The sequence below is a fragment of the Acipenser ruthenus genome, chromosome 9 (genome assembly GCF_902713425.1).
Source record: "Acipenser ruthenus chromosome 9, fAciRut3.2 maternal haplotype, whole genome shotgun sequence".
In the NCBI taxonomy this organism is placed as follows: Eukaryota; Metazoa; Chordata; class Actinopteri; order Acipenseriformes; family Acipenseridae; genus Acipenser; species Acipenser ruthenus.
Window position 1 is genome coordinate 12,878,859 of NC_081197.1, and position 14,310 is coordinate 12,893,168.

At 39.5% G+C, this 14,310-nt stretch overlaps 1 protein-coding gene across 2 annotated transcripts in view; it reads right to left on the bottom strand.

Annotated features, from left to right (window-relative positions):
• The window catches only part of LOC131738055 (F-BAR and double SH3 domains protein 2-like), a 78,299-nt gene extending 64,865 nt beyond the window's left edge, over positions 1–13,434 (bottom strand). Inside the window, exons 1-2 of one of the 2 annotated variants that reach the window (XM_059031180.1) lie at positions 13,067–13,434; positions 10,730–10,827 (exon numbers count right to left, since the gene is read on the bottom strand). In XM_059031180.1, coding sequence (XP_058887163.1) covers positions 10,730–10,827; positions 13,067–13,087 — 119 coding nt within the window. In that variant the 5' untranslated portion in view covers positions 13,088–13,434. The remainder of the gene's footprint in view (positions 1–10,729; positions 10,828–13,066) is intronic. The other variant, XM_059031181.1, reaches the window with a different exon arrangement.
• Between the last annotated feature and the right edge of the window lie 876 nt (positions 13,435–14,310).

A 14,310-nucleotide genomic window follows, 5' to 3' on the forward strand; every position in this document is an offset into this window, starting at 1 on the left:
CTAAAATAAGGGCCAGATGTAATAACCAAGGTTTTGGGGGAAAAAAAAAAGTTTTACCTTGGCATAGCAATCTTATTGTTTTGCTGTTCATTTTTGTCTTACAGACAAATTCTACCCCAACACTTCAAGTCTGACGGTTCTCTGCTCATTCACTTCCTGGGTTACAGGTAATAGAACCGCAGCTGACCCAACATAGTTTCCTATGTGTAAAACAACATTACCTGTAACACAGTACGTCAAACACAGAACAGCAGCTAAACAATAAGGGCCTTGTTACATGGTGTTATAATAAAGATACAGATATTGTTACAGCCTCAATCATTCCACCTTTCCCTATGGCTATCAGTAATCTTGACACACAAGGAGATGAGGTACCTTGTCCTAGGTCAGACCCTGGCTCAAACCACAAGGCTATATAGGCTAACTTCTAAATATATCACACGACGGTTAATAAATACCAAGTCAAATAAGTCACAAGTCTCTGCCTTTAAATGTACCATTAATGTTGACACTCATGCCAAAATACATTGTTTCTGTAGCATTTCCAGACCTCTATATGAGTCTGTTAGCCTTGGTACTCAAGTATCTGAAGATTAATTAAAGGACTGAGCTGTGTAACTCTCCAGCCTGCCTTTCACACACACACTGTACTCTTTCCACTGTGCTGACTGAAGAGGAAATGAAAGATCTGCAGCCGTGAGCCTGCAGGGATAAACAGATACAAAGAGAGAAAGACAGCCACCTGTGATCATGACCGCTCTGCATACAGCAGCTTATGCAGGGGATCGACGTCACCAGTCGAAGTGCTGCGCTGTGCAGCAGCAGGTGTTTCCTACAAGGCCCTTTACAATTCTTAACCTGTAATTACAGGAGTACACTAATTACTAACCTGTCATTTCACAACAAGACAAGACAGTATTATCTTTAGTTTACAAAGACAACACACAATTTAAACAGTTTCAATAAACCTTTCTTTCGGGTTAAGAGTTTGGCTCTGGTTTAAAAAGCTGTTGTATTTTTTCTGCCAGATTCTGTACTGATGCAAATCGAGTGTAAATATCTTCCTTTAGCAAACTGGTATTAGTCATGATAAACAAGATAAGAGTACTGTGGCCTATATTTTCCCCTATGGGCAAACTGCCCCCTCCATAGTTAATGTATTACATGGGAACATTTTCCACAGCGGAAAACCAGACCCTCTATGTGCTTGGTTGACAGGTGCTTCAATATTCAACACTGCACACATTTTTTAATGTTTCACAAGTAAGAACTCCCTGGTGCCTCGTGAAACTACATAGCAGACTCCCTCATCTCTGAGGAATGAGCAGGGACCCTTCCAAAACTATTTAAACATTTCTAATCACTTTATCCATCCATGGTACATGCTGCTTCCACACCTCATTCAATAAGAAAAGACTAATCGATAACTGGGAACCCCTGGACAATCTTTCAATTTAATACAATGTTGTGGTTCACAAATATGTAGCATCCTATACAAACACAGACTAGTTTTGAAAAGCATACAGGGTGAGGGTTACTCCAAACACATTCAGCAAGATACAATACTATTACATGTAAACAACAGGCTGTCATGCAACATTAATTGATCTAATACAGCACTAGATCAAACACTGCCCCAGGCTGTTATTCAGGTTAATTCCTGTTAAACCAGCATTTTCTTTGGAATTTGCTGGCAGCAATGACTTTAAGCATTTGTTTGTGTGAAATTCCAATGCGTCTACTGTACATGTTTTTATAATACCGTATTAAAAATGTTGAGCATTTAAAAAAAAAAAAAACCTGCATAATTACAATACACTTAAAGCTGCTGGGTTTATCTTTTGATTTGTGTTGCTGGTAATCCCGTGTTGTGGATTAAATACGAGATGAAGACAAGCCTTTACTTTATTGTCACCCACCTGCAGCAGTACCAGTGCCCCTTTCCCATGCGCAGTTCAGTGCAGTCCAGCATTGGAGACGGTATTAAAGTTCACTCACAAACCTGCTGTTCTTCCACAGCCAGTAACTTGGTACAGGTCTAAAACAACATGTTATTAACAAATTTATTCTTATTCTTCTTGTTTAGGATTGCCTGTGTGTCCAATTTGTGTTTCAGTCATCACATCTTTTTTAGAAATTTAAAGCCTCAATGTTTGAAAGCCCTATAGGCCACAGGGGTGCTTTTAACTTTCACAAGGATAGGATGATTGAGACAGAAAATAGTTTTCATATCCCTTTGCATAGAACAAGAAGAATACATTAGCTAGGGCAACTGTGGTATTTCAGATTTCTACAGTAACTCTTTAAAAATGCATCAAGGATGCACAGGAAATGACTCCCTTTGTGCAACAGTGCGAGCCATGCCAGGTTTTATTACGAGCTTAACTTTTTATCCTCCACAAGTCCCTAAATGGAGCTTGTTATAATCTTGGCCTCTTGATGTTTGTCATACTTTCTGCCAAGCCTTTGACGTTCCTACAGTAGGAACCTGACGGACTCACAGAATAATGATTTATTTTTATATTTATTTTCAGCAGGCATTTCAGTTCCAGAAAGAAAACAGCTTAACCTTTCAGCTCTGGAGTTTCCTGATTTTAAGAATCAGGAAATACAGGCAAGAGCCCAACAAGCTCAAAAGACTAGAATGAAGTATGCAAATGCTTGCTTTTCTTCCCAAATGAATACCCTGTGTATTGATATCCTCACCAGACCCATGGATGGGGCACTTTAAACAACACCTTGAAACTCGCACAAACCCTGCACTCAGTGCTGGGTTTCAGAGCTACCTCCAATTAAGTACATGCAGATTATCAGGAGCCAGGAATTTGATGTTAAATAAACTGTCCCCACCCTTTGAAAAACCTATATGGTGTGAGAAGTGTAATCGGTTCAGAGCAGATTTACCAGGGTCCTGGTCATTTAAGTACTGAAACCTAGGACGGGGGCAGGGCTAGTGTGAGTTTGATGCCCTGCATAAGTAAGCCATACTTGTTTAAACTGTATTCAGCACGTGAATGATTAGAGTATTTTCCCAGAGAGGTTTACAGTTGATATTTATTGCCTATACTTGAGAGACCCTCATTATTGATATCCACACATTTTGTTTAGAGGAGGCAACAAACCTGGCGATTCTTCAACTAAACATTTGATTGAAAACAAACTGCAGTGTTTGCCGGTCTAACACTGAGGTGAGAGAATCCTATTGGGACAACACTGCACTCCCACAGCTCGACTCTGGACAGAACACAAATGCAAAACTTACTAGAGGCCAACAAGTTTAACAATTCCAGGTACAATTCCAGCAATCCCAAGCTACAAAATATCATCTATGCTGTGTCAAGACATACGGTACATGTACTGCACAGTACCTGCCTGGAATGGCAGCAGCCTTCCACAAACTCTCCACCTTCTGTCAGGTTATATAAAAGGGCTTTACAATAGTGAAAGCAGGGTCGACTGCTTACGCAATATCTCCTGTGCTTGGGAGGTACAGATCTGTAGTGCTCTTAGATTACATCAACCACACAGCCCACAGGCAGGTTTACTTACTGGGGCTGCGCACAGTTGTGTGGGCGTGTGCAGGGCTGGGGTTAGATTATTATAATCTGATTTGAACACATACTTTCATTCTCATGTTCCTCAGCAAGCAATATCTGTGTCATATTTAAAAGAGAACTGGATTTTGGTTCTCTCAATTAGTTCCAGATTGTCACTCAATTTAAATAGCAAGAGCGGATGGTTTTGTCCATGCATGTTATTGTACTACTCAATAAATTACTGTAATGACATGGTTTGCATGCTGGGATCTGCTGCTGCAATTGTGGAATTCCTGCAAACACAATGCTCTTCTGCCACAGTGCAACTGTGAAACACAGACTCAATTCAAAGAATTGTCCGTATGTCTGATAACCCAAGCGTCAAAAAACAACAACCTCCACAGGTAATACTACACACACTACCCTCCAAATAAGAATTGTGCGTTCGTTGTCTGCTTCACTACTCTGAAACTCTTATCTACCAGCTAAATAGATAATTGCCTCATCTCGACTTGCACAAGATTTAAATGAGCTGCAGTTACAGTATACTCAAAATATTATTCACAAACCACCAATGCAGAACAATGAGGTTGGGCATTTGCTCTTCATTTCTTGACCAAAATTAAAAGGCTTTCTGTAAAGGTTACTGGGACGACTGGATAGCCTAAGTCAAATGAGTTGCAAGGAATGAAAAGCTTTTGGGAAAAAAAAAAACACACCACGCTTCTTGCTTCCAGTGTGTGAGCACGCTTCGCACCAGTCTGAGAGGATTGTCAGTCTCCAAGCATGCCCAGCTCTGACTAGCTGCTTGTTTGCGTACCCCATTCCTCGCTGCCAATGAACCAAAAAATTCACAGCGGCGCAATCCAATGCAGAAATTCACCACTCCAAAAAAGAGCAGACAGCTCAAATGAACAAAACTCCAGACAGTTCAAATTAAGAGATGGCACAGGACATAATTACTCTGCACGCGAGTTTCAATGACGATTGTCAACGAGAACGCAAAGTTTAATTGAAACATATGTCGCATTCCCAGCCAACCTCGTCCGTCTGTCTTCAAGAGGGTTGATGGTCACGTGAGCCCGGAAAAGCTTTGGCATCTGTAACTTTGGTTTAAAATTAATTTTTTTATGTATTTGTTTTACCACAAGAATACTTTTAGTCTGAGGTCTCATTTACAAAACTTCTATTATATTTACACTGATTTTTTCCTTTGGCTAAGCACAATAGGAAAAATCAACTTGTCCAGCACAATAATTAACAAATTCTCAACAAGACAATGTACCAAAAAACCAAAAATACAAGACTGAGTGGAGGGCGGGTTTAATAAGTATTCTGACTGAACAGGTACTAGGTGGAGATTTCTAACTAATGATAAACAGCTCAGGCATTTCCATCTTATTTACACTCTCTCCTAGTCTGTCTGTATAAATAAGGGGGGAGGCTCTTAATCTTGAAATACCAGAAATACTTGCCAACGCGCTGATGGAATGGTATGAGGTCATCTATAATGTAATGTCCAGGAGGGCCAGCACATGAATATGAATACATGGGCATCAGATGCTGAGTGTTATACATGGACTCCAGCTAAGAGAGCGAGGAGCTCTCTGATCATCCAGCAAAGCCTGGGATCCCTACTGAGTGCACAGAAAGCATGTGACTTCACATTGTAAACCAGTTGCACGACTCCCACCTACTGTATACCCCACATAAAACACAAACATGTGGTTAGAGAATCGCTTGTAGCTTTACTATATAGCGGTATTACGGTATGTGAAAGCCACAGTACAGTAATAAACATGGTGATCTCACCTCACTGAATATTTTATGTACAGTAGGCATAAATTATGTACAGTCAAGCTTATGTTTAAAAAATGTAATCAAAAGCCAAATACTTTTGCTGGTATGTGCCACGTTTTCAATTAGAAGTAACTCTTCACAAAACAAGCCTCCTTATGTATTTTGTGTGCCGCAAAAAAATAGCCAAGGTGGTTACTGCAGATGCTCCAATGAAATCTGGATTTGAATGAACCCCATTGAACTGGAGAGCTGAACTGAGCAGAGGCCAGAAAAATAACACTGCCATTTCTACTAAGCGGACCATTCTTGGAGAGTCGCCAGCTCTAAAATGAAGTGGTACTTGGCTAAACTGAATTCCAATGAAATTATCCCAGGTATCCTGGTGGTTTGTTAAATAAAACTATTATTGCTATAAACAGCGCTGGTTGCTGCTGCAGCTGCCGCCAACAGTCATAGAAATGAGGTGTTATGGGCCAAACACAGCGAAACAAGCCTTGTGGATGTATTAAAACATTCTGCATTCCTGGCCCTTGCAAACCAGCAGTGCAGCGAACAACCCCCCATCTAATCACTATTAACTGTTAATAGAGGGGAAACAAAGAGAACACTGCAAGTACTGTCCAGTAAAAAAACCTGACCACATTTTTATGTTACTGTATTGTGAATCTCCAGATGATCCCAAAAACGACCCAACATTAAGTGACTGGGTTATGTATTGCAATAGGGTAATTCAATTACACGGCTACAGTGCCATTTACAGGAGGAATCATTCATTCCTTCACAGATTATACGTTAGACTGCAATTCAACAAGAGAAGCATCGTTCAGAATTCCCATAGCAGATTGTATTTTGAGGGGCCCCCGCCAGTTCTTGTACCTAAAACACATCGAATTTAAGAAATGTACCGTACTAGCGGTAAAGAAAGCCTGTGCTGACCTCTCTGCACTCAAGTGTCAAAAGTTCAAGTGGGGGCTTCAACCCTTTGTAAAGACAGCAAAGGAAATGCTGGATCTAGCAGTGGTGCTGGCCAAGGGGTAGGGGTGGGGGTCATCCTCCTTTGTGACGAGAAGGGGGTTGGGGTGGGGGCAGGACTTGTGGAACTTATTTCATATCATGGTCACTGGTAGAGCCAGCACTTGCTGTTGACCCAGCAGCAGGGATGGAGACACACTGTCTGTGTGCGTGTGTGTGTGCGTGTATGCATGCATGCATGCATGCATGAAATTTCGTGACTTTTCAACTTAGTTGGTCCCCGGTAGCTGCTAAGTGCTTCCACGTTATAATGAAACAGGTGCAAAATGAACGCCAGCAGACTCTCAAAATCAATGAGAGTTGACTTTTGAGAGAGAACTTCCAATATTATACAGCATAGCACAACTCGGGACTTAAACAAACATACAGGCCTGTAAGGCTTACTCTAGCCATCTGCTACTTCAAACAAATCTACAAGTATTTATTCTTATAAAACAAGAATGAGGTAATCTGCAGTGCTGCAGCATGTTTCAACTGAACAGAGAAGAATGTCTAAACAAAAAAACATGTGCACTTGGGTTTTCAAAAACATGCGCTAATCTGGATACAAATCTCTCGGGTTTGATTAGGGGGAGGATTTCAATCAAATGTTATAGATCAAGCAACATCCAGAAAGTGTGTCAGATCCTGCCGCAAAACTCCCAACTGCGGCCTCAAAACTTTAATTAAATTAAGTCTCGAAAAGCTGTCACTCAAGATAAGTTTTCAGTATTGGCATAAGTACATTACTTCCCTTTCATCCTGTTAACGAAAGAAAGTTGTCATTTCCCTAAAGCTATGAAGCTAACTGAACTGGGAACCTTTGCGTTGCAGACAGTTAAGTATGTTAAAAAACTGTTTTGGAAGGTCATTGGTAACGATGAAAAATTATATCTAAGTTTTCAGTAATTCGGGCGACAGAAATCGAAGCGATTTCACAGTATATACATATCTGTATATAAACAAGTAATTGCTCGGCTTCTATCCCTTGATAACACTGGAAAGCTATTTATAGCACTGCAGGAATTATTTCAGAGGAACACTGAGTTCCATTGAGATTGCATCACCCTTGTGACCAAGAATAAGAACACCTAGAACAGATGACCTTTACAGGCGTCTGATTATACTGCTCAGGGAACACGTTAGACTTCAGACTTTAGCTGCAACAGAGGAAGAGTGCTTGTCAATCTTTTTTTTTTTTTTTTTAATTCCTTGAAAGTCACACCGTTTATGCAATACTTTAAGTACAGTAGTAGTACAGATACCACCTCCTCAAGACTCACCTGATTAGACTGCACTTGTAGATCTCTTGATCTACCCCTTCTACAATGCAATGGACTTGCCTGACCTCAGCACCACGTTACTGGATCCTCAGATGATGCACTATGTGCACTACTAATATATCACTGTAGATATAACTCGTAATCCTAACTGGCTGCATCCTAGTTCACATTGCATTTTAGTACAATCAGCATCCGTTACCCAGTCAGTCGTGTTTTACCACCCTTGTATTAAGAATAAAATCCATCCCCAGTCTTGACTGCTCATGAATATGCATGACAGTGGCAATTTCTTTATATTTTATCTTTAATTATATCTTTGTTGTATTTTACTTTATATTTTTACTGTTTGCGTTTTTTTTGTGTGTTTTCTTGCGGTAAATAGTAAGACCCCTGTGCAGTTATAAGGCGCTTCCTCCAGTTTCACCTGACGAAAATGCAGGCAAAACAAAGTGATGAGACAAGCTACGGTAATGTACCAGTTAATCATTGAACAGTTTTAGATACTGTGATGTATTCATTTTAAATCTGCGATCTTTAGTTGTTTTTGTGCATTTTTATTTGTAAGTGAACTGTGACATTAGGGCCTTAGAGCACTATATTCAATTTTGAATACTGACTTTGGATACTGTTTTAATTCTGGAAACTTGTTTTTTTAATCTTTCGCTAAATTGCATTACCTTTTACGTTGCACGCAGTTCTGTGCATGGGTAACATTTTGATTTCATTTTGTTGTTGGGCTGTTAATGGGGAATTTTACATACTGCTACAATACGTACCAGATTTAAAAGTATGTGCTGTATTACAATCCATGTGTCGTCTCTTTTGGCAAGTGTACATACAGTACAAGTGCTATTGTTGATACCTAAATACGACCACCAGCTAAATCGGAACAAATTTACAATGTACTTTTTGTAATGTATGTATAGGATAAAAAATGTGATTCTATTAGATGTTTCCAGTCATTTTCAGGTTTGATTGCAAACAGAACAGACAATCGCACTAACAAGAGGCATTTATAAAGAACTCTTCTTGACATGCTGCCCATCAAACAGGGATCTCAACTGGACTTTTAGGCTTGGTCAGACATTTCATGGCAAAGTAGCTAACCTAAACCAGAACATCATTTTCCAGCACAAATGTGTTTGCTTATGATAGAGACCCCGGTGTCATATTATCCCCATCCCATGTAGCCCAACCCTATCATAAGATTCAACGTGGTAATAAAAGCACACCGATACTGCTTTCGTTTTCTTAGGAAATGACTTGCAGGTAGCAGCAGCTGCGTCCTTTACAAATAAGATAAACGAAACTCAGCATTTATGAATTCATATGCCCTCAGAGATCTGTAAAGAGAGTGTTGCATAGCAATCTGCAACCAAGCAATACACTGCCTGGGCTGTCTTGTTTCCAAGCAGCTTGTTCAGCTCAGCCACTCTTTACTACTGTTCAAGATCCCAAAGCCCCTCTCTCTTCAGCAGTGAGAATTGTGATGGGTTCATATGCTATATAGGCAAATGGTCTCACTACTGGAACAACACGCAGAGTATTCCCTGAGCGGGGCTGCGCAGCAGCAAGCAATGGAGCTCTCTTTAAAGCCATTCGGCCTCTTTGCACTGCTGCTAGGACAAAACTGTTTCTAACCAAAATGAAGGATGTCATCCATCGATGTGGTGAGTGTGTGGTATGTAGGCACCTGTGAAAATGCTGCATTCTGAAATTTTCGTCATGTTCTCTCCAAGAATTAAACTCTTATCTACGATCTCGTTTCATTTGTTGATGCGTGTCGTGGATGTATTTTAAGACTTTTATATTGCAGCACTCTTGGATCCCGTTCACACTACTGGGCCGGCCAGTCAGGTGACTATCAGGCTGTACACAATGACATTCACAAGACAAACTCACGACTGACCACCTAATAGTACTACTGCTCCCTCGTAAGGAAAGACACGGCATTAAATAAGGTTAAATACATTGCACACGTTTCTTCTCATTTATACGCATTTGCTTAACCTGCATGAATACCGTCTTTGTTTACAAACACGGTCGTTAAACTATTCTATCCTTTACTTGTTATTATCCTCTAGTCCCTAACCATTACCAGTAAAGACTGAACATTAGCATTACCCCTTCTCTCGAAAGATTACCGAACATATGGCTATATAACAAAACCCTTGTCCCACATGTAAATGACAACTTCATTAAGGGAAGCACTGTAATCTAAATACAGCAATACACCGTCACATATCCAATACACTTTGCTCAACAACAAGTGCCAGTAGAATAACATTAGCCCTGGGCCGCCTCAAATCGCAAGTGTGAACGGGGTCTTGGTCAGGTTAATCTCAGTGGGATATCCCGGATAGATACATATTAGTGCAAGCATCAGCACTGTGAGGCAAGGAGCTGTTCAGGCACAGCTACTTTTTAAGACTTGGAAGGACAGTGTCTGAAGAGTTTGGCTACTATCAAATTGAAAAACAGATATTTGCCAAAGGCTTCTGCAGAAACTCAGCAAGCAAAGGCTGCTTCAATTTAATAAAAAGAGTTTGTTTTTAAAGAAATAAATACATGCTATAAAACTAGTAAGAAACTACCCCGAACAATAAAAGACTACCTGGAAGCTGTTGTTATTACAGTTATATTCCTTCCAGACAATGTGCCTTTCCCCTTGCTTTAAGAAAGGGCTCTTAGTATTCTAGGATAGCAGCAAAACACCTACTGTTTCAGGACAAGAAACCCGGCAGTTTCCTAAACAGGCTATGCCAACAGCTGACCTTGCAACACGGCAACGTCAGAAGAAAATAAATAAAACAATACCACGGCTATTCTGGAATCCAACAATCTAAAACAAATGTTATCATGCTGGCTGCCTCCACAGGATTGCAACATATTATTCGGGGAAGAAGACATTTTGGCTGAAATGCATGGAATGTTTCTCCAACATGCCTCACACTTTCATTAGGGACAAATATTTGCACGGTATTAGTTCCAGTTACAATTTCCAGCTGCGATAGACCTCTTAATGGCCCAGAGCAGGAAATCCAAGAGGAAATTCCTTCGTCACATCCCTGGGTTTTGTAATCTGGATGTTCTTTTTACCTGATGTCTTCCAGTAAGTCGCATTCTGCTTGGTGCTTGGCTTGCAGTCTGCTCATCTGTTCAGTGTGAATGTTCTTCAGCTCTTGGGTGACTTTTACCTGAAATAAATCCAACACATTAGCCAGGCTTTCCTTCACAGAACGGAGGCATCTTCAACAAAACAGCTGACATAAAAAACAGGAAAAACGCTTGATCTGACAACAGAAACACTTGCGTTAGATACTTAGTACCAGAAAATAATGATCACCACTACACCAAATACAATTTAGAAAGCAGACCTTGTTAAGAGACTACTGAATTAACCAAAGTCAACAGCAGACACACAAGTTTGAAACCCTCTTTCCACTTTGTGAACCAGTATGTTCCCTTTACCAAATCACAGAAGTTTATTAATCATAGTTCAGAAAGCAAAACACAAATATCCGAAATCGTGTTTCTGATTGGGATGTTTTTACAAGAAACACAAGAGCTTGGACTATTAAAAAAAAAAAAAAAGTGGACTGTATGTCAAACAAACCTACCAGTTTAGCTCTCATAAAAGCATGAGTCAACCAGTTCTGTAGAAACTTAGACTGCCAATAGAAAGTTTGGGGACAGCTTAATGATTTCTGTCTGAGAAAATTCAATTACTCCCTATACAAACCCCGTGAGGAAGATGGAACTCTTACGATGGTTCACTGTTAACTTAACATTCTTCCAGACAGTAGAACAAAAATAATTAAGGAGGCTAAAGAAAATGTTAATTGAGTCCGGTGATGGAATTAAATATCCTGAATTACATACCCAATTGCTGTGTTTACTGTTCTCATTATACTGAACAGAATAATAAAAAAAAATACTTAAATTCAGATTACAGTTTTTACACAGTCCAGGTGATTACAACAAAATTGCAATACACATGACAGATTGCACGTCATTAACATGCCTTATCTAAACATCCTAAGGGGGGGGGGGCAGTTTCATTAAAGCAGATAAGTGCATTACAAGTGTACAATAAGAGATCTGCTTAAGTATACACGATGAATGCACCACTTGCATGTGCAATAATGGGTAATAGATCAACCAGTCGTTTTAACTGCATTTACTGTTTGTCTTTGGCTGCAATATACTCTGTCAAGGGTAGCAAAAACCCAAGGCAAGTGACGTGATTGTCTTGAGGCCCTAATCCTATTTACCTTGCGTTGTAACTGCCCACCTGTTTCGGTCGTTGTATGTGTTGGAGACAGAATTAGCAGAATGTACAGTAGACTGGTACTACAGAGTGCCTCATGTCGGACAAATTATTGTACAAAATAGACTGCATTGCACAACACTACTAACCACGCATAGTTTCAACTACTTGGAGACGTTATCCATCGCCAATGGAAAATATTGCGATGATCAAATTGGCAAGTAATAAATGCCAAATAAATTAATCTACTGTATTTTTGTAAAAATTATGAACATTTATATTTAAAAAAAAACAAAAAAAACGTATTTTACATGTCTAGAATATGAATGTCCCGCGGGTCACAAGCCAGCATTCCTATTATTGATATTGTGTGTTTTTTTGGCAGCAACACAAAACCTAGTACGCCTGGAAAAAGGAAAGCTAAAGGCAATTATAACATCATGCACATCACTTAAAGCGACGCGTGAGATTTTAAAAGCTTATCAACAGGACTTTGTTTTTAATCCACGTCAATAAATATGTACCATTTTAATACTGGATTCCATGTACTTAAATTCGAACTGAAATAAAAGCATGCTGGAATCGTTACATTGAAGACGTGCAATTTTCGTTAACAATAACAGCAGCTCAAAGCACAATGTATTATTTATTCCAATACTCACTAGTGTTTAACGACTGGTCAACCGTGCTGTGAGATTTGACAACAGGAAAGACAAAACGGTCTATGCGCATCGTATGTCATTATTTTTCCATTTTTATCATTAAAATATTAAACTGCCACCAATTGCCAAATCTTCAAAACTGGAAACCATAACAATGTATTAAAAGAAAGAAATCAACCCAAAAACAAAACTAAAATCTTTGTTACGGTACGGTCATTTCAATTTTTATTACAGGAAAACGTAACTTCACTTTAAAACATTTGTTACAATATCAGGGATCGAATTCCGTCTAAGATTTTTCATTTCGTGCTTTTAACCGAACACGCATTTCTAGATAAAGTTTGTCTTTTTCTTTCAAATTGCATCGCTAAGTATCATCATCACATCGGTCTTCAAACTAACAACACATTCCCAGAGACAGACTGGACAAAATAAGAACCTCCACAGCTAGTTTTGGCATCATGTTCAACTACAAAAAAAATATCTAAAAAAAATAAAACATACCTTTCTCGGAGGAGGCTGCATGTTGAGGCTTTGACATGAATCATAAATCCTTTAAACGAAGGTAGAACCCGAGAAAAGCTGAAAAAAATGAAAGATCCCGGTTTTGAAGAGAGAAAGGAGAGCAGACAGACTGAAACTTGCTCAGGCGGCCATGATATTCCAATTCCACAGACTCAAGCACTGCACCACACAGACAGGCAACCGGGACATCATAACAGGAGAATAGCAACGAAAATACATGGAGTTTCCGGTTCAAAAGAGGCGCAATGGCGACATGTTGTGGTAATGCGAGGAATATATGGGCGATTGAGACAAATATAAGCGAAGGCGAGCAAACAGGAAAAGAGCGCCGTGGAGCGGTCAAATAATAAAGTTATTTAACTTGCGTCTCCAGCAGACTTGCATAGCAACAAGGAATTTTAACAGAGCTGGAGCGAATCAATGTAACAGCCAACACAGCAGGACCGTCAAACACAGAAACATGGATTCCCGTCTTTATTGTCCTCAGAAGTTTAATGTTATGCAGTAACCGCGGCGCCGTGACTTAAAACAACGTGTCAGGATTGTATAGTTTTTCGCATATTTTAATGAACGTATCGAGTCAGTGAAACTGTAATAAATTATTTTAAAAATACACTAATATGGGGAGCATAAAGTGAAATGAACATATTTACACAATACACCCTGAAAATACTGCGTTCCTGCTTTATATCATCCATCTATCCGCCACAATGTAAAAAAAATGAACGCAACCGTACATTTTTGTTATAAATATATATTTTAAAATGTATTATGTGTTTTTAACATGAGCAAAACAGTAAATGTTTAACTTAACATCAACCCACCCTGAGCCTAACCCAACCCCGACCCTAACCTTAAGCAACCCCAGCGCTAAAACCTAACCCTAACCCAATACATAACCCTTCAGAATCACCTGATGCCTGGGGCACAGTTGCCAAGTCCGCTTATAATAAGCGGAGTTGGGCTTGTTGTTTTAAAAAGTCGCTTTAAATTTTTGACAGTCGCGGGTTGCACGGGAACATTCTGAGAATTAGCAATATTCGTTCCTGCTGTATTTACTTTCAAGGCAGTTAAATCAGTCTACAGCGTTTCCTATTGTCAGATGTATTGACAGCAAATTACAGTAGGATTTACTATAGAATATTGCATTAAATATAGTACCCATAGTAAATTCTACAGACATACTATAAGCACATATTATTACTTACAGCAGAGAACTGCAA